Source organism: Esox lucius, chromosome 6 (genome assembly GCF_011004845.1).
Source record: "Esox lucius isolate fEsoLuc1 chromosome 6, fEsoLuc1.pri, whole genome shotgun sequence".
Lineage (NCBI taxonomy): Eukaryota > Metazoa > Chordata > Actinopteri > Esociformes > Esocidae > Esox > Esox lucius.
This window is the reverse complement of record NC_047574.1, coordinates 135,972-156,285: the sequence shown is the minus strand read 5'-3', so window position 1 is coordinate 156,285 and position 20,314 is coordinate 135,972. Positions and strand designations below refer to the sequence as shown.

General features: G+C 42.0%; 1 protein-coding gene across 6 annotated transcripts in view; it reads right to left on the bottom strand.

The window, feature by feature from the left end:
• rnf157 (ring finger protein 157) overlaps positions 1-20,314 on the bottom strand; it is a 48,677-nt gene that overhangs the window by 26,731 nt on the left and 1,632 nt on the right. For all 6 annotated transcript variants that reach the window (XM_029120456.2, XM_029120457.2, XM_029120459.2 and 3 more), the window contains 5 exons: positions 17,329-17,447; positions 13,985-14,073; positions 10,550-10,699; positions 9,995-10,112; positions 9,013-9,123 (listed from right to left, as the gene is read on the bottom strand). In XM_029120456.2, coding sequence (XP_028976289.1) covers positions 9,013-9,123; positions 9,995-10,112; positions 10,550-10,699; positions 13,985-14,073; positions 17,329-17,447 — 587 coding nt within the window. The remainder of the gene's footprint in view (positions 1-9,012; positions 9,124-9,994; positions 10,113-10,549; positions 10,700-13,984; positions 14,074-17,328; positions 17,448-20,314) is intronic.

Genomic DNA, 20,314 nt, shown 5'->3' with positions numbered 1-20,314 from the left:
AAATAGAGCTTTTTGGTCTAAACTCCACTTCGTGTTGGGAGGAAGAAGAATGAGTACAACCCCAAGAACACCATCCCAACTGTGAAGCATGGAAGTGGAAACATCATTCTGTGGGGATGCTTTTCTGCAAAGGGGACAGGATGATTGCACCGTATTGAGGGGAGGATGGATGGGGCCATGTATCGCGAGATCTCGGCCAACAACCTCCTTCCCTCAGTAAGCGCATTGAAGATGGGTCGTGGCTGGGTCTTCCAGCATGACAATGACCCGAAACACACAGCCAGGGCAACTAAGGAGTGGCTCCGTAAGAAGCATCTCAAGGTCCTGGAGTTGCCTAGCCAGTCTCCAGACCTTAACCCAATAGAAAATCTTTGGAGGGAGCTGAAAGTCCGTATTGCCCAGTGACCGCCCCGAAACCTGAAGGACCTGGAGAAGGTCTGTATCCCTGCTGCAATGTGTGCAAACCTGGTCAAGAACTACAGGAAACATATGATCTCTGTAATTGCAAAAAAAAGGTTTCTGTACCAAATATTAAGTTCTGCTTTTCTGATGTATCAAATACTTATGTCATGCAATAAAATGCAAATTAATTACTTAAAAATCATACAATGTGATTTTCTGGATTTTTGTTTTAGATCCCGTCACTCACAGTTGACAAATTACAGACTTCTACGTGCTTTGTAAGTGGGAAAACCTGCAAAATCGGTAGTGTATCAAATACTTGTTCTCCCAACTGTATTTAGCCAATATAAAATCACTGCATACTTAGCTGATGTTAAACCAGTAGATACTGAGCCAATAGTAAAACAGTAGATACTTAGTTGATGTTAAGCAAGCACGAAAGCTTATTTATATAGCACAATTCATACATAGAAGTAATTCAATTCAGGGAGACTTTCCACCCCGGTATCTCAATCTTTGCACTCCAGCGCTAGGATGAACCTGTCAGCCCCTTCGTGAGAATCTCTGCATCGATGTCTTACCCGGTTGTCTCCAGGGGGGCATTTAAAATGTATCCTCCATGAATTACAGTTCCCATAACTGTTTACTGAACCACCCCGGTATCTCAATCCTCACACTCCAGTGCTTGGATAAACTCGTCAGTCCTTTTGTGACATAATACTCTACATCGATGTCTAAACAAGAACTTGTATTATCCGTCATCAGCAGATTGTTACATTTATACAGAGGTTATTCCTCTGATAGCACCAGAACTTGCATTACAGAAAAAAAACATAGAAATAGAATGAAAACAAAAAAGAATAGTAGCAATTCAATGTGCTTTACAAAGAGAGAAATAAAAAAATACAATAAAACATTGAATAAGAAAATAGAAATATTCCATGAGGAAGCTAGAAAAGCTTTAAGTGCTCAATCATAGGTGCTTGAAAACAGAAATGTTTTTACAAACCTGGATTTAAAAGTTGATATGTTTGGGGCACGTCTAAGATCTTCTGGTAGTTTATTCCAGTTGTGTGCAGCATAGCTGCTAAACTCTGCTTCGCCATGTTTAGTTTGGACTCTGGGCTCTACTATCTGACCGGAGTTCATGGATCTAAGAGCCCTGCCCAGTTTTTACTCTTTAAACATTAGAAATGTATTTATAGACTAAAAGCACCACTTTAAAATGTATTCTGTAACTGACTGGAAGCCAGTGCAAAGATTTAAGAACAGGAGTGATGTGCTCTGTTCTCTTGGTCCTGGTTAACATTCTAGCAGCAGCATTCTGAATTGAGCTGCTGCGGTTTTACACGCTTATGCTTTACTTTTTGGAGAGTCCAGTTAAGAGGCCATTACAGTAATCAAACCTCCTGAAGATAAAAGCATGGATGAGCTTCTCTTGGACTTTTAGGGACACCAAGCCCTTGATTCTGGCTATATTTTTAAGACAATAGAATGTCATTTTAGTGACCGCCTTGATGTGACTGTTGAACTTGTGGTCTGAGTCTATCAGAACACCAAGATTACACACTTGGTCCCTGTTTTTTAGGGCCAGAGAATCCCGCTCTTTACCAATACTAGTTATGTTACCTTTGTGGCCAAACACAACCTCTATACATCTTGGTTAAACTGTAGACAATTTTGGTTCATCCAGGTATGTGTTCTATACAGTGACACAGTCTATTGAGCTGTTTTCATACGGTTCAAGAGCCATTTATATTTGAGTATAATTTGCATAGCTATGGTAGTTAATGTTGTTGTTCTGTACAATTTGGTAGGATATTGTAGATGTAGTGATTGTATGAGTTAGTGAACTGTTGTAAGCTGTTGTAACCAATGTAGATGTATTGATTGTATAAGTTAGTGAACTTTTATAAGCTGTTGTAACCAATGAAACAAAATATTAAATGTTTGTAATATGAGCTGAAACTGAAGGAGCAAGTAGGAGAATAGGAAACCCTGTTCAAGCGGTTGCCGGGGAGAGAAAGATTTAGTATGTCTGTCTTGTGAGAAACAGGTCACAGGTCAGAGACACACACACATAGTCGGACAGACAAGACAGAAACCACAAGGGGGGCAAGGGGATACTTGCAGTTATCCTATAAGGAATAGAACTGGGATTGGGCCAATGGCACACACTTTGTAAGTTAACGCCTCTATCTTTTTGGGCGTAGTAGAAGTATAAAATGATCTGTTGAATGTTGATCCTTAGACATTGTGCGGCGACACTTGTCTCCAAAAGCTTTTGTAATAAACAGAATATGTGGTACGGTAATTGACCTGACTCCTGGTGTTTTATTCTCCTTTCCAACAAACCAACTCGGGGAAGTGTTAGACTTCAACAATATAGAGATTGAACAGAAGTGGTCCGATTACAGTAGATACTGAGTCAATGTTAAACCACTAGATCAGGGGTGTCAAACCGGTTGCACAGAGAGCCAAGTGTCTGCAGGTTTTTGGTTTTTCCTATAAATTGGTTCCCAGTTCGGACCTAAACAACCAGGTGAATGTAGAAACTAACCAGTTAGTAACCTAATTAATGAAGTACAAGGAGAGAGCAAAAGCCCGCAGACATTGACACCTCTGCATTAGACACTTAGCTGATGTAAAATCACTAGATACTTAGTCAATGTTAAACCATTAGATACTGAGCCAATAGTAAAACAGTAGATACTTAGTTGATGTGAAACCAATAGATACTTAGATTCAAATAGATTCAACTTTACTATCATTGAACAATTTCAGTACTGTCACGTCCTGGCTGTGCCCCTAGCCATCTCTGCGCTGGGCTCGGGGCATAGCCAGGACAGGACAGGAGGTGGCATCTAGCCACCTCTAATCCTCTTTGGTCTCCCCAATTGGAGGCAGGTGTTGATCATTGCCTCCAATTGGGGACCATATTTAAGTTTATTGTGTTGGCCATGCCAGGGTGGTTCATTTTGTTTTGCCTGTTTTCAGTTAAGCCCACGGCACTGGTTGCTGCTTTTTGTTTGTTGTGTTTGGTTTTTCCTTCATTAAAACATGGATTATTGGGACGACATCGACTCTGCGCCTGTGTCCTTCCACTACCACAACCTCATCCGTGACAAGTACAATGAAATGCAGTTTGTGTCTAACCAGAAGTGCAAATAGAGTAGTGCAGAATATATATATGTATATGTACAAGTGGAATGTATAAGTGTGAAATTAATGCAAATGCATTACATAAGGCAATTTTAAATGTGCAGTGGAAAATGTACAAGTATAATGTATGTATGATAATGTAAGTGGGATAAATAGTTGTGGTCACAAACGGCAATTCTCAATGACATTCTGAATATGCAATTGAGGCAATTTGAAGTAGGGTAGCATGTGCAACTGAAATGCAGTGATAGCAGCAATGAGGTTCCCGAGGTAGACATGTATGTAACAATTGAAAATGCAAGTACAGTGGCAGTTCTAAAAGTGCAATGTAGGCAAGTTTAAGGTGCAAGTCAGCATGTGCAAATGAAATACAGGAATAGCAGCAATGACACGTACCTGTAGACAACTGAAACCCTTAGACTGGCAGAGTCCAGTAGTACAAAGGGTGGGCATAGTTAGTGATGGAAAGTCAAAGAGTTCAGCAGGGTTACAGCAGATGGAAAGAAACTGTTCCTGAGCCTGCTCATGTGAGAACGGAGAGACCTGTACCACCTGCCTGATGGGAGGAGGGCAAACAGTTTGTGGCAGCATTGTGACGGATCCCTGGTGATGCTGCATGCCCTACAGGGACACCGCTTGTGCTGGAGGTCTATAATGGTTGGAAGCTGGGTACCCATGATGTGCTGGCCGGTTTTCACACTGTTGCAGGGCCTTCTGCTCGGCTATGTAGCAACCACCAAACCACACTGTGGCGACATTAGTCAGAATACTCTTGATTGTGCAGCGGTAGAAGTTCACAAGGATCTTGGAAGACAAGACGTACAGGCGCTGCCGCGCCTTTCTGTCCAGGGCTGAGGTGTTGAGGGACCAGGTGTGGTCCTCGGAGAAGGAAGTTCTACACACACAACCTCAGTGCCATCGATGAGAACTGGGGCGTGACTGCAGCCTTTAGACTTCCAGTAATCCACAACCAGCTCTTTGGTTCCTTGCATAGAGGGCCAGGTTCTTGTCAGCACACCATGCCGTCAGGCACTTGACCTCCTCCCTGTAGGCTGGCTCGTCATTGTCACTGATCAGGCCTACCACATAGTGTCGTCTGTGAACTTGACAATGGTGTGAAAACTGTGTACAGGAACAGTCGTGGGTGAAGAGTGAGTACAGCAGGGGGCTCAGCACCCAGCCTCGTGGAATACCAGTGTTCAGGATCAGGGTGGAGGAGGTGAAGTTGTCTAACCAGACAGACAGGGGTCTGTTTGTTAGGAAGCCCAAACTCCAGTTATAGAGAGAAGGGCTGATCCCGAAGTTGTGGAGTTTGTTGACAAGCCTAGAGGAGTTGACCGTGTTGAATGCTGAGCTGAAGTCTATGAACAGCATTCTCACACAGCTGTTGGTTTGGTCCAGGTGGGTCAGGGCAGAGAGTAGAGCCGTGGAGATGGTGTCCTCTGTAGACCTATTCGACCAGTAGGCAAACTGGTAGGGATCCAGTGCTGGTGGGAGGCAGGACTTGAGGTAAGCCAAAAGTAGTCTTTTGTCCTTTGAAGCACTTTGTGAATGTGGGGGTGAGTGCGACAGGTCGAAAGTCATTCAGGCTAGATATAGAAGACTGCTTTGGCCCTGGCACAATGGTTGCAGCCTTGAAGCATGTTGGGACAACCACCTGGGCCAGTGGCAGGTTGAAAATGACAGCCAGCTGACCAGCACATGCTCTGAGCACACGCCCGGGGACTCCATCAGGACTAGCTGCCTTGTGTGCATTTACCCTGCTCAGCGCAGACAACCCATCTACTGGATATGCTGGGGGGGGAACGTTCAGGCGAGTGTAGAAGTGAGCGTAGAACCTGTTTAAGACGTCGGTGAAGGCTTGGATGCCCTGCCACATGGGTCGAGGATCAGAGTTGTTGTTGAAGTGCTCCTCAATCTGTAGTTTCTGGTCCATCTAGATGCCCCTTTTCAGGTTGGCCTCCACATCGCCAGATCTGAATGAAGCGTCACATGCCTTTAGTAGTTGTTGGACCTCACTGTTCCATCCAAGGCTTCTAGTTGAAGTAGGTCTATATTATTCATTAGTTTATGGCTGATGTTGTTGGTGCAGGTGTTGATGTAATCCAGAAAGTAAGAAGCATATGTTTCAATGAGAGTCAAGGGTGGCTTGAGTGGCGAACAATTTCCAGTCTGTTTGTTGAAACTGGTGTTGTAGTGGTGAGTCTGCTCCCACCTGCCACTTAGTTGATATAGGGCCGGGGGGGTCTGCATGGACATTAGAACGTTTGGTAGCAATAAGCACTAAAAGTCACAACCACAGTTTTCTGATGAGTAGTTGGGTTCAACAGGTGTTTGATCGGTGGAGGGAGTAGTAGGCTACAAGTCATAATATTTATAACGAAAATACTGTAGGCTTTTACAAGTTAAATTAAAACAAATAAAACAAATCGAAAGAACACGAAAAGCAGTATTCGAAATCAAACAAAAGAAGCAGTGACCAACAAACTGCATCCCATTTGTATAATTTGTTTAATTGCTCGGCTGCCATCTGTGGCCCCGCCCTTATAGCCCTATACCTTATTATTACAGGTAACATTCGTCACGGGAATCAAAGCCAAAAAAAAATGTAATTTCAGGTAAGTAGAGAAAAATATGTATTTCCTTATATATTATTTTTTTGTTTCTTTAAAAACTAAGCATGTGGCTTTTCACAAGTGGCTCCATCAGTTGATGTAAATCACTAGATACTTCGTTAATGTTAAACCAGTACATATTTAGTTGCCGTGGCGAACTGTGACTATTGGAGCTAGGCACTTAGACTCCAATCTACCAGGCTCCAGTCCGGATACTCCATAAGTCCCACCAAGCAAGAACTCTGACTGAGAACGCGCACACATGCACACACACGAGCGGACGAGCACACGCACACACACGCGGACGAGCGCGCGGGCACACACACCGAGCGCGCGCGCACACACATCCATAAATAAAACACTTGTAAATGTTAAGCAACAGTTGTAAATATTTTACAGATGTGTTGTATTTATGAAATGTTTTTACGTATTCACAAATTTTATTTATATTTGTGAGACATGTTTAAATATTTGCAGATAATTTTTTTATTTACAAAATATTTTTTCACATTTACAAATCCTATTTTTATTTGTGAGTTGTGATGAATATACGCATGGATTTTTCTTAATTACACACACACACAGGTGAAGAAGTATTGGATACACTGCCGATTTTGCAGGTTTTCCTACTTACAAAGCATGTAGAGGTCTGTCATTTTTCTCATAGGTACACTTCAACTGTGAGAGACAGAATCTAAAACAAAAATCCAGAAAATCTCATTGTATGATTTTTAAATATTAAATTAGCCTTTTATTGCATGACATAAGTATTTGATCACCTACCAACCAGTAAGAATTCCGTCTCTCACAGACCTGTTAGTTTTTCTTTAAGAAGCCCTCCTGTTCTCCACTCATTACCTGTATTAACTGCACCTGTTTGAACTTGTTACCTGTATAAAAGACACCTGTCCACACACTCAAACAGACTCCATCCTCTCCACAATGGCCAAGACCAGAGAGCTGTGTAAGGACATCAGAGATACAACTATAGACCTGCACAAGGCTGGGATGGGCTACAGGACAATAGGCAAGCAGCTTGGTGAGAAGGCAACAACTGTTGGTGCAATTATTAGAAAATGGAAGAAGTTCAAGAAGACGGTCAATCTCCCTCGGTCTAGGGCTCCATGCAAGATCTCACCTCGTTGGGCATCAATGATCATGAGAAAGGTGAGGGATCAGCCCAGAACTACATGGCAGGACCTGGTCAATGACCTGAAGAGAGCTGGGACCACAGTCTCAAAGAAAACCATTAGTAACACTACGCCGTCATTGATTAAAATCCTGCAGCGCACGCAAGGTCCCCCTGCTCAAGCCGGCGCATGTCCAGGCCCGTCTGAAGTTTGCCATTGACCATCTGGATGATCCAGAGGAGGAATGGGAGAAGTTCATGTGGTCTGATGAGCCAAAAATAGAGCTTTGTGGTCTAAACTCCACTTGCTGTGTTTGGAGGAAGGAGGATCAGTACAACCTCAAGAACACCATCCCAACCGTGAAGCATGGATGTGGAAAAATCTGCAAAGGGGACAGGATGATTGCACCATATTGAGGGGAGGATGGATGGGGCCATGTATCGCGAGATCTTGGCCAACAACCTCCTTCCCTCAGTAAGAGCATTGAAAATGGGTCGTGGCTGGGTCTTCCAGCATGACAATGACCTGAAACACACAGCCAGGGCAACTAAGGAGTTGCTCCGTAAGAAGCATCTCAAGGTCCTGGAGTGGCCTAGTCAGTCTCCAGACCTGAACCCAATAGAAAATCTTTGGAGGAAGCTGAAAGTCCATATTGCTCAGTGACAGCCCCGAAACCTGAAGGATCTGGAGGTCTGTATAGAGGAGTGGGCCAAAATCCCTGCTGCAGTGTGTGCAAACCTGGTCAAGAACTACAGGAAACATATGATCTCTGTAATTGCAAACAAAGGTTTCTCAGTTGAAGAGTACCTATGATAAAAATTACAGACTTCTAAATGCTTTGTAAGTGGGAAAACCTGCAAAATCAGCAGTGTATCAAATACTTGTTCTCCCCACTGTATATATTTACAAATATTGAGACACATCTAACTTCATAGTCCAAAGCGACGCTTCAGCTGTGGCTCACAGAAGCAGCATATGTACACAATGGTTGCAAATGTCGATAGCATGTTGGAAGAAAATACTGTCGCTTTAAATAAACATTTGCCAAAACTGTCATTCAAATAGTGGTGAAAGAAATTCAACCACCAAAATACTCATTGTTTCAAGACCACATTGTTTCATACATCTATTGCAAGACAATTTGTGATTGGATGATTCTACTGTCATCCCAAAACAAAGCTCAAATTGAAGTCAATGACATTGGCTGGTGCCTTCAATCCAAAGTCTGAGGGCCTAGCCAATGAGCGTTGAGCCCAACTAGACTTTCTACCAAGAGACTACGAAAGAAAGATTCTGATTGGATATTTTTTTCCCTTGGATATTAACCCTTCTTTATATCAATGTGACAGCCACTTACTGACAGTTCAACAAACGTGAGCATGCAGAGATACAGCCAGTTATGTTTCTCTGACCTCACTATCTAGTGTGATACTCCAAACGTCAGGTGCAGCACATGGTTGCTCTGCTCTGATGCTTGTGCGATAGTAAATTGTGCTCATCTTGGTAAAAAAATAAATAAATTAATACAAATATTCTCTTTATCCGTGGCAGGGCACCACGAATTATAATAAGAGAGAAACAGCGCTTGGTTGATGATAAGCCAGTAGATACTGAGCTAATAGGAAATGCATGGTGAAACATTAGATTAAACATACTGAGAAAACAGACACTTCAGCAAAATAAGAGTTCATTATGCTCCTTACCTTTTCAAAGGTGGCCAGAAGGACATGGGAGTGACCCATGTGATCATCCCCCTCATCCACGGTGGCGTGAACAACCATAGGAAACACATCCTTTTCCATGTCAAACAGCAACTAGAGGGGAGAGGAGGAGAGGGCTTGGTTTGGACCCAAGAAAAAGAACATGCTGCCAAGACAAGGGATTGTCACCACTGGCTGTTTGTACCCCTAAGCTACATGCACAAATACATTTAGGAGCACCATTAAAATTGTTACGGTAATATTTTAATTGTCTCTAGAGCAGACAATTAATCACTATTTTTTAAAGTAATGCTGAGCTGAAAAAAAAAACTATATACACAAGTGCCTATTTGCCAGGGTCTCCAACTTTTCTGGGTATGAGAGCTACTTTTAAAAAATGAAAAATGAGACACTATTGTTTTGGCTTTCAGTAAGGCACATTCTTCTCTTTGCAACCTTTCCCTCTGTCCTTATTGTACAAGAGAAAGTACTGAACTACACTTTTCTGTCAGTATACCTTGGTCTATGAGCTACTCTAAAGTCCTTTGAATTCTGTTTTAATTCGGTTCTCACAGGATTATTATGTGCTAGTATTATAGATCCTCATAGAGAAAATACAGCAGTCCAAGTGTAATTGTTTTTAAAAATCTAATTTAGCACCTTCATTGCCAATAGTGGCTGGACTGAAGTGGAATATTTTCACTGAAGCATCATTTAAACAATAGCCAGAAACCTGCAGTGCCTAATACATGCATGATGTGTTTATGAGAATTTGCCTCGGAATACGTGAAAACTGCATTTAGTTCATAATATTGCAAGCCAGGCTAAATAATAGTACCACAGTTGGGATGGTATTTTAAAGTACATATGCAAGGGAAATTATCACACTGTAGAGTCCTGATATTATGGGAATTCTAATGAAATGCAGTACAAAACAAATCGAAACACACATGGTTTCTTGCTAATATTAATAAACAGGCTGTACCTCCTCATCAGCCCACTCGGACAGGTTGAGGGAATGTGAGGGCAGACAGAACTGCTGACAGACTCCTCTCTTAAAGTGGACTGTCTCTGACTGCAGAGACCCGTCTTGAGGAAGGTAACTACGGAAAATACACAGAGTTATAACATACTACCCCACAGACAAAGTAACACATACTCCCCCCTGTAAGAAATACAGCCTTTTTGTATTGGGGTTTCTTTTGTTAATCACATACCCATAAAACGTAAAGGGAGAGAATTAAACTTTTATTGAAAGTATCACAGTATGTGATGCCCTTGGCTGTTCAAATCAATTTAACTGCAAAGATTGCGGCTAGCTGGTATCTACATTGAAGAGCGTGTCTACCTATCACAAGTCACATTTCCATGAGAACCCCCAAGCCAAATGGTCAATGTAAACATTTCACATTCCTGAGGTTGGCAGAGTGTGACCTACACAGAGAGAATCTTAACACATTTCTGTTCTTATTATCTGGGCAGATTTAAAATCCAATGAAACATACATTCATATAATTCCAAACCCCAGAAAACATCTTACATTGGCACACCATTGTGGAATTCCTCTACAGCTTGATAGTAGATAGTCATTGCCACCTGTGTGTCAGCATCAAAGATGAACTCTATGTTGTAACAAGCTCTGCTTTTCCCAGCCACATCCTCTCCTGGCAGCTTCAGGTCTTCACTACACCTGTAATCACACACAGACACAACTAGCATCTGCCACACATGACAACAGTTGCCATAGTAACAGTAAAAGGGGGTAATACCAGTCATCTGATTAATTTGGTACTGTATATTATAGTATACACCAGTGGTTCTCAACCGGTGGGGCCCGTCCACCTGGGGGGCCGCGGACTCACAGGCGGTCAGTCTCTCAGTAGCCTTGCTGCAGCTGGACGAATCCACTGATATTGCTAGGCAGGCACAGCTCCTCACCTATGTCAGGTATTTGCGGGACAAGGCGATTGAGGAGGATGTCCTGTTTTGCCGGCCTCTTCAGTCGCACACTACAGGAGAAGCCATCTTCAATGTCCTTGATATTTTTCTCTGTGAAAATGGTTTGACTTGGGACCGATGCATTGGCTTATGCACGGATGGTGTGCGGGCAATGACGGGTCATGAGCGTGGCCTAGCTGCTCGCGTTCAGCAAGTAGCTCCACTTGTGAAATGGACACATTGCATGGTCCATCACGAAGAACTAGCTGCTAAAAAAATGCCAGTTCTCTTTGACTCCGTGCTGAACCAATCCGTGAAAATTATAAATCTCATCAAATCACGGCCGCTAAACTCTCGCTTGTTTGGGGTCCTCTGCCAGGAGATGGGGTCAGGGCACGAACAGCTGCTTCTGCACACTGAAGTTCGCTGGCTCTCCAGGGGGCGGGTGTTACAGTGGTTGTATGAGCTGCTGTAAGAGGTGAAGTGTTTTTTGACAGAAATCAAATCAGATCTGGCGAAGCATCTGGATGACACTATGTGGCTTGCGTCTCTGTCCTATTTGGTCGATATACAGGTGCTGGTCATAAAATGTGAATATCATCAAAAGGTTGATTTATTTCAGTAATTCCATTCAAAAAGTGAAACTTGTATATAATACTCATTCATTACACACAGACTGATATATTCCAAATGTGAATTTATTTTAATTGTGATGATTATAACTGACAACTAATGCAAATCCCAAATTCAGTATCTCAGAAAATTAGAATGTTACTTAAGACCAATACAAAAAAAGATTTTTAGAAATATTGGCCAACTGAAAAGTATGAACATGAAAAGTATGAGCATGTACAGCACTCAATACTTAGTTGGGGCTCCTTTTACCTGAATTACTGCAGAAATGTGGCGTGGCATGGAGTCGATCAGTCTGTGGCACTGCTCAGGTGTTATGAGAGCCCAGGTTGCTCTGTTAGCGGCCTTCAGCTCTTCTGCATTGTTGGGTCTGACGTATCGCATCTTCCTCTTCACAATACTCCATAGATTTTCTATAGGGTTAAGGTCAGGCGAGTTTGCTGGCCAATTATGAACAGGGATACCATGGTCCTTAAACCAGGTACTGGTAGCTTTGGCACTGTGTGCAGGTGCCAAGTCCTGTTGGAAAATGAAATCTGCATCTTCATAACGTTGGTCAGCAGCAGGAAGCATGAAGTGCTCTAAAACTTCCTGGTAGACGGCTGCGTTGACCTTGGACCACAGAAAAAACAGTGGACTAACACCAGCAGATGCCATGGCACCCCAAACCATCACTGACTGTGGAAACTTTACACTGGACTTCAAGCAACGTGGATTTTGTGCCTCTCCTCTCTTCCTCCAGACTCTGGGACCTTGATTTCCAAAGGAAATGCAAAATGTACTTTCATCAGAGAACATAACTTTGGACCACTCAGCAGCAGTCCAGTCCTCTCCCAGGCGAGACGCTTCTGACGCTGTGTCTTGTTCAAGAGTGGCTTGACACAAGGAATGCGACAGCTGAAACCCATATCTTGCATACGTCTGTGCATGGTGGTTCTTGAAGCACTGGCTCCAGCTGCAGTCCATTCTTTGTGAATCTCCCCCACATTTTTGAATGGGTTTTGTTTCCTCTCCAGGGTGTTGTTATCCCTATTGCTTGTACACTTTTTTCTACCGCATCTTTTCCTCCCCTTTGCCTCTCTATTAATGTGCTTGGACACAGCTCTGTGAACAGCCAGCCTCTTTAGCAATGACCTTTTGTGTCTTGCCCTCCTTGTGCAAGGTGTCAATGGTGGTCTTTTGGACAGCTGTCAAGTCAGCAGTCTTCCCCATGATTATGTTGCCTACAGAACTAGACTGAGAGACCATTTAAAGGCCTTTGCAGGTGTTTTGGGTTAATTAGCTGATTAGAGTGTGGCACCAGGTGTCTTCAATATTGAACCTTTTCACAATATTCTAATTTTCTGAGTTACTGAATCTGGGGTTTTCATTAGTTGTCAGTTATAATCATCAAAATTAAAAGAAATAAACACTTGAAATATATCAGTCTGTGTGGAATGAATGTATACATTATACAAGTTTCACTTTTTGAATGGAATTACTGAAATAAATCAACTTTTTTATGATATTCAAATTTTATGGCCAGCATCTGTATTTGACCACTTGAATGGCCTCAACCTGTCTTTGCAAGGCCGCTAAACTCATATTTTGCTCCTTGCAGACAGAGTGGACGCCTTCACACAAAAACTTGAGCCGCATTGATGCAGGAATACCCTCAACTCTGTGACGTCGCATGGAAGATTATCCTCCCTTTCGCGTCGACATATTTGTGTGAGGCAGGATTCTCAAAAATGACTGCACTCAAAACGAAATACCGCAATCGGGCACAAATCGAAGATGATTTGAGGCTATGTTTATCAGACATTGCGCCAAGAATTGAGGATCTTTGCAAGGCAAAGCAGGCTCAGGTCTCACATAAACATCGCCTACCTGCAAGCTTCTGTAAAAAATGCAGATGATATGCCTACTATTAGGCCTAGTAATAATAACAATAATAGAGCATACATTCATATCAGAGGTCTGGTGCCAATTCCCAATTATAGCAATAGCCTAGTAATGATAATAGGCCTACTGATGATGATGATAATAATAATAATAATACCAACAATAAAGCATGTAACCTCATAATTATATAGCAATAGCCTAGTAATGATAATAATAATAATAATAATAATAATAATGCCTGCAAGCTCACATTTGAAGTCTGATGCTAGTGCCAATTATAACAATAGCCTAGTAATGACCGCTACTGATGATGATAATAATAATAATAATGTGTGGGCCTAAAAATAATAGCCTAGGGGGCTATCTATCTATCTACCTATCTATCTATATATCTATGCCGTGAAGGGGGGCCCCAATTGAAATGAACCAGCTTTGGGGGGGCCCAGCTTGCAAAAGGTTGAGAACCCCTGGTATACACTAACCCTAATCCTATACACCATGTTGTGTATGAGATGCTCACCGTACAAGCCTCAGCGTGTCCTTACGAATGTTTATAAGGCTTCGTAGTGTCTTCACTGGCTCCTGGGGAGGAGGAGCTGCATATGGGAACTGTATAGAAAAAAAAGGTCACATGACATTTTTTGACTAAGTTTTCCACATGACATTTTTTGACAAAGTTGTGTATGCCAAAGGGCAACTTGCAAAACAAATTATCACAGGTTCAACAAGGACTAAACAGCAAACAATAGACTAGACAACACCAAACAAAACACCACAGCAATACATACTCACATGAAACAGGACAAAGTGAGATGTACACTCACCTAAAGGATTATTAGGAACGCCATACTAATACTGTGTTTGACCCCCTTTCGCCTTCAGAACTGCCTTAATTTTATGTGGCATTGATTCAACAAGGTGCTGAAAGCATTCTTTAGAAATGTTGGCCCATATTGATAGCATCTTGCAGTTGATGGAGATTTGTGGGATGCACATCCAGGGCATGAAGCTCCCGTTCCACCACATCCCAAAGATTCTCCATTGGGTTGAGATCTGGTGACTGTGGGGGCCATTTCAGTACAGTGAACTCATTGTCATGGTCAAGAAACAAATTTGAAATGATTCAAGCTTTGTGACATGGTGCATTATCCTGCTGGAAGTAGCCATCAGAGGATGGGTACATGGTGGTCATAAAGGGATGGACATGGTCAGAAACAATGCTCAGGTAGGCTGTGGCATTTAAACGATGCCCAATTGGCACTAAGGGGCCTAAACTGTGCCAAGAAAACATCCCCCACACCATTACACCACCATCACCAGCCTGCACAGTGGTAACAAGGCATGATGGATCCATGTTCTCTTTCTGTTTACGCCAAATTCTGAATCTACCATCTGAATGTCTCAACAGAAATCGAGACTCATCAGACCAGGCAACATTCTTCCAGTCTTCAACTGTCCAATTTTGGTGAGCTCGTGCAAATTGTAGCCTCTTTTTCCTATTTGTAGTGGAGATGAGTGGTACCCGGTGTGGTCTTCTGCTGTTGTAGCCCATTTGCCTCAAGGTTGTGCGTGTTGTGACTTCACAAATGCTTTGCTGCATACCTCGGTTGTAACGAGTGGTTATTTCAGTCAAAGTTGCTCTTCTATCAGCTTGAATCAGTCGGCCCATTCTCCTCTGACCTCTAGCATCAACAAGGCATTTTCGGCCACAGGACTGCCGCACACTGGATGTTTTTCCCTTTTCACACCATTCTTTGTAAACCCTAGAAATGGTTGTGCGTGAAAATCCCAGTAACTGAGCAGATTGTGAAATACTACTACCTGTCTGGCACCAACAACCATGCCACACTCAAAATTTCTTAAATCACATTTCTTTCCCATTCTGACATTCAGTTTGGAGTCTTTTGACCATTGTCTTGACCAGGACCACACCCCTAAATGCATTGAAGCAACTGCCATGTGATTGGTTGATTAGATAATTGCATTAATGAGAAATTGAACAGGTGTTCCTAATAATCCTTTAGGTGAGTGTATGTGCTAAACTAAGTGATATATGAATGAACAACGTGTCTCTCTATCAAAAAGGGTCTGCAAAAGAGTCTCTTTCGGAGAACCAACTGACTGTTTTTTGAAACCAGGGGATGTGTGATGTGATTGGGTAATGGAAAAAGGAACAGGTGGTGCAATTAGGAGGGTTGTCCACTGATTGGTCCACCTCAGCAGTCAGGCGATGCACTAATGACTGCCAAGTGGGAAACACCAACGAGCACAACCCGGAACATAAGGGACACCTGGGGAAACAGCAGGTGGGGAAAAACACAAATGCACATACAGGGTACCTGCATGCATAACAACCTGCAAGGATGTTGCTGATAGCAGCCTAAAACATTTTTGGTTATTAAACATATATAAATAAACAACTATTTGGTAATTCAAACAAGAACAGCTCATGAGAAATGTGAAAACAGTGAGTTTCTACTAGCTTACAGTATCTTTAGACCACATCAGATGGTGAAAAGCACCATTCCGTTGATGGCTTGAGAGTGGGCTTATTACCATATGAAAACAGAGAACACACATGTAGCATCATACTGGGATCTGTATAGTAGGAATGATAAGACTGATTTTCAGCAAAAATGCAAACACACACACACACACACACACACACACTGCCCTAAACCCTCAGCAATCTGAAAGTCACTCTGTATTACAGCAGTAAGCTGTTGTCTAAATCTGCAACATCACTAGCCTGTGTGCTTATAGAGACAGCATGCTGTCCCAGTCCACACACACATGCGCGCACACACACACACACACATGTGCAAACACAATAGGTTACAGCTTTATAGTAGTTGAATCCATTTGAAATTACTGAAGCTGTGCCGCAGATCACAGTTCTCTGCTCTGGCAAAAAGCTGAGACAGAGATATAGTGAGAATACAGAGCTGTGTTTCTGCATTACCATCTGGGTATAGTGAGAATACAGAGCTGTGTTTCTGCATTGCCATCTGAATACAGTGAGTATACAGAGCTGTGTTTCTGCATTACCATCTGGATATAGTGAGAGTACAGAGCTGTGTTTCTGCATTACCATCTGGGTATAGTGAGAATACAGAGCTGTGTTTCTGCATTGCCATCTGAATACAGTGAGTATACAGAGCTGTGTTTCTGCATTACCATCTGGACATAGTGAAAATACAGAGCTGTGTTTCTGCATTACCATCTGGATATAGTAAGAGTACAGAGCTGTGTTTCTGCATTACCATCTGGATATAATGAGAGTACAGAGCTGTGTTTCTGCATTACCATCTGCTTAGGGGTGGCAGTTTGACTTATAGAACTGATATTTGACAGAGAGAAAGATAGAGAGAGAAAATGAGAAATAGCGAGAAATATACAGAGAGAGGCCAGAGAGTGAAAGATAAATCAAGATGGCTATTACTTGGGTCACAGAACTCTATGATATTCCCCTTGTTCATAAAGCTGTGATGATGGGTCAGAGGTATTCTTTACAAATCCATGTTTTTTTCCAAGCGTAGTAGTTATATATAGTATAATGTAGTGTTAAGTAGTCTACTGTATTGCACCGTAGCGTAAAAGTGATGTGTATAATGTAGTATATGATACTGTTTACCACAGGTGTAGCATCACATAATGTTTTACTGGTTTGTGTTCGTAACCTGTTCATAATAGCAATAAGGCATCTCTGGGGTTTGTTCTTTGTTCTGTGCAATGCGTCATCCTTTAGAAAATGTATTCGCTGAGTAAAGTAGGTAAAGTATAGTGTAGCGTGGTGTAGTGCATTGTTTTATAGCAGAGTATTGTATTGTGTTGTTTAGCATAGCGTGGTGTGAGATTCTGTACCCCAACTGGTCTGGTTCCCAGGAAGTTCAGGTCAGTGTTCTCTCCGAACAGGTATCCCTCGGGGTGGGTGGAGTCAAACTTCTCTCCTCCCATGATGAAGTGGCTAGCAAAGTAACTTCCTGAGGAAAACAGAAAAAGAAAGTGAACAAAAACTTCAAAGGCAATTGAAGAGAGTAAGTAGAGTGAACATGCACTACAATAGGTATGCATGGAATTAGATATTTCCCATTGATGCTTAATCAAACCAAATTGCATTACATGGGTGAATACCTGTATGTTGGTTGACCGTTATAGTTAAATCATAAGCAGCAAATTATTTTTAAACACGGTCAATGTCGTAGAATGCAGAAGTATCCTTGATGAGGTTTGTATTGTCTCTGGAGAACCGTGATGATTAGGAGGGGGATGATGAGGTCATGATGAGGGTTATCTCTGGAGAACCGTGATGTGTAGAAAGGGGATGATGAGGTCATGATGAGGGTTATCTCTGGAGAACCGTGATGTGTAAAAAGGGGATGATGAGGTCATGATGATGATTGTCTCTGGAGAACCGTGATGAGTAACAGGGGAATGACGGGGTCATGATGATGTCTTTGGTGAGTGTGAGGATCCCTTTTATCCCTAGAGGCCACAACACAAATGCTCTTTTTGTCCCCTTGATGGCCCCATTATAAGCCAGACATTGATCTTTTAATGGTACTGATGACATAGATGATATAGACGGTACTGATGACAGGTGGTACTGATGGTATAGATGGTACTGATGGTATAGATGCTACTGATGACATAAATGGTACAGATGGTACTGATGGTACAGATGGTATAAATGGTACTGACGGTAGTGATAACATAGATCAATGGTTCCCAACCAGGGGTATGAAGACCCATGGGGGTACTAGGCATTTCAACAGGGAGTACTTGAGAACCCTCATAACAACATAGGCTTACTAGTAAAAGTAACATGAGGGGGTAATTGAGTGGTTTTTCAGAGCAAAGCAAAATTCTATTAGTGGTACAGTAACTGAAAAAGGTTGGGAAACATTGACACAGATTGGTGCTGATAATATAGATGGTACTGATGATATAGATAGTACTGATGGTATAAACAGTACTGATGGCATAGTTCTACTGATGGTACTGATGATATAGATAGTACCTATGGTATAGACAGTACTGATGGGATAGTTCTACTGATGGTACTGATGATACTGATGATATAGATAGTACTGATGGTATAGACAGTACTGATGGCATAGTTCTACTGATGGTACTGATGATATAGATAGTACCTATGGTATAGACTGCAGATGGTACTGATGACATAGATGGTACAGATGATAAGAATGGTAATGAAGATATAAATGGTACTGATGGTATAGATGGTACTGATGATATAGATTGAACTGATTAGATAGGTGGTACAGATTGTACTGATGATATAAATGGTACTGACGGCCGAGCTTCAATGGGTGTGATGGGTGTGTGGCACCCATGGCATCCAATCACATGGGCCCTCAAGAAGTTTATCTTATTGTTAAAAAGATTATAGCAAGCATAATCAAATTATATTATGATAAATTTTCTACATACTATTCAGTTGACATTGAAGTGATAAACATCTATATGTTATCATTCCATAATGCATTTGAATGATCGACCAATCTGTAACCGTGGAAGTGTAGCCAGGGTTGCCAGATAGGACAGTTTATTTTTAATGACAGTGTACGTTTTCTATGTGGAGTCTGCGGGTGATTGGGCCTATATTGTCAGTGACTCTGCAACCTTGGTTATAACGTTGGTATTTGTCGGCTCGTTTGCTAAGGATCTGAATAGTGGGAAATTAAGTAACAAAACATAAAAATGGAATGTAGATGTCTGCCACTCAGAGAAATGAAAAGCAATACATTATAAAAATTAAATACAATGATATGTGCCCTTGAGAAACGTCGTTAGTAAAGTTGTTGAGCAGCAGAAGAAAGAGAAAATGGAAAGATCTGACGTTACAATGACAGGAGCAGCATCGCGGCTTATAGTGAAAGTGGATTACAGTTCTTTATGTCCAAAAGCAGCTAGCAGCGAAGTTTTGTAACTGCAGGTACGTTTTGCTGTAGCCTAATAACAAGCTTCTGTTCATCATGATACGTAAAACATACGTACATTTTTGAGGGAGAATAGTATTCAATATTTATATTATCTGCCTATCTTTTAGTTGGGAAATCCGCGGACAAGGTTTGCACCCATGGGAGAGAAAGCTAAGTTCCGCCACTGACTGACGATATTGATGGTACAGTTGTACTGATGATATAGTTGTACTGGTGAAATAGATAGTACTACTGTATAGGTGGTACTGATGGTATATGTGGTACTGATCAGAAGAAAATAGTGACATAAATAATGTCTGATAGTGACAGTTTGCTAGTCAAGGGTTATAATGGTCCCAGCTAAATGGGACCATTTGTAGTATCTGTTCTGTTGTTTTGTCCTGTCCTGCCCCACCCTCCTCTGGTCTTCTGTTGTAGTTCATGTCCTTATTTGGTGTTTCCTGTTCTGTTTAGATGATTAGGTTTATTTATGCCACATGTGTTTCCACTCACCTGTTATGTGTTAGCTAATCAGTATGTGTATTGTTAATGCTGTGAGGATTGTGCTATAATGCTGTTGCTTGTACTTTTTACATTCCTGTGAGTAGAGATCCTTTATTTGAACTCCAGTCCTGCCTGCACCTGTTTCCTAACCTTTACTACATGTGACAAGAGCTAGGGTTGGAAATTAAGATATAAAATTATAATCAGCTGTAGGCTAACTGAATGTAGGCCTTCTCTAGATTTATCTCTAGAGCATGCATGCATACAAATTCCCTGGCTAGCCCAGTGCTACTGAGGCTGTGAAATCCATTAGACTAGGTGCAGATCCCAGGCTAGTCTGTAGCTACTGAGGCTAGGAGATCCATTAGACCAGGTGCAGATCCCAGGCTAGTCCAAAGCTA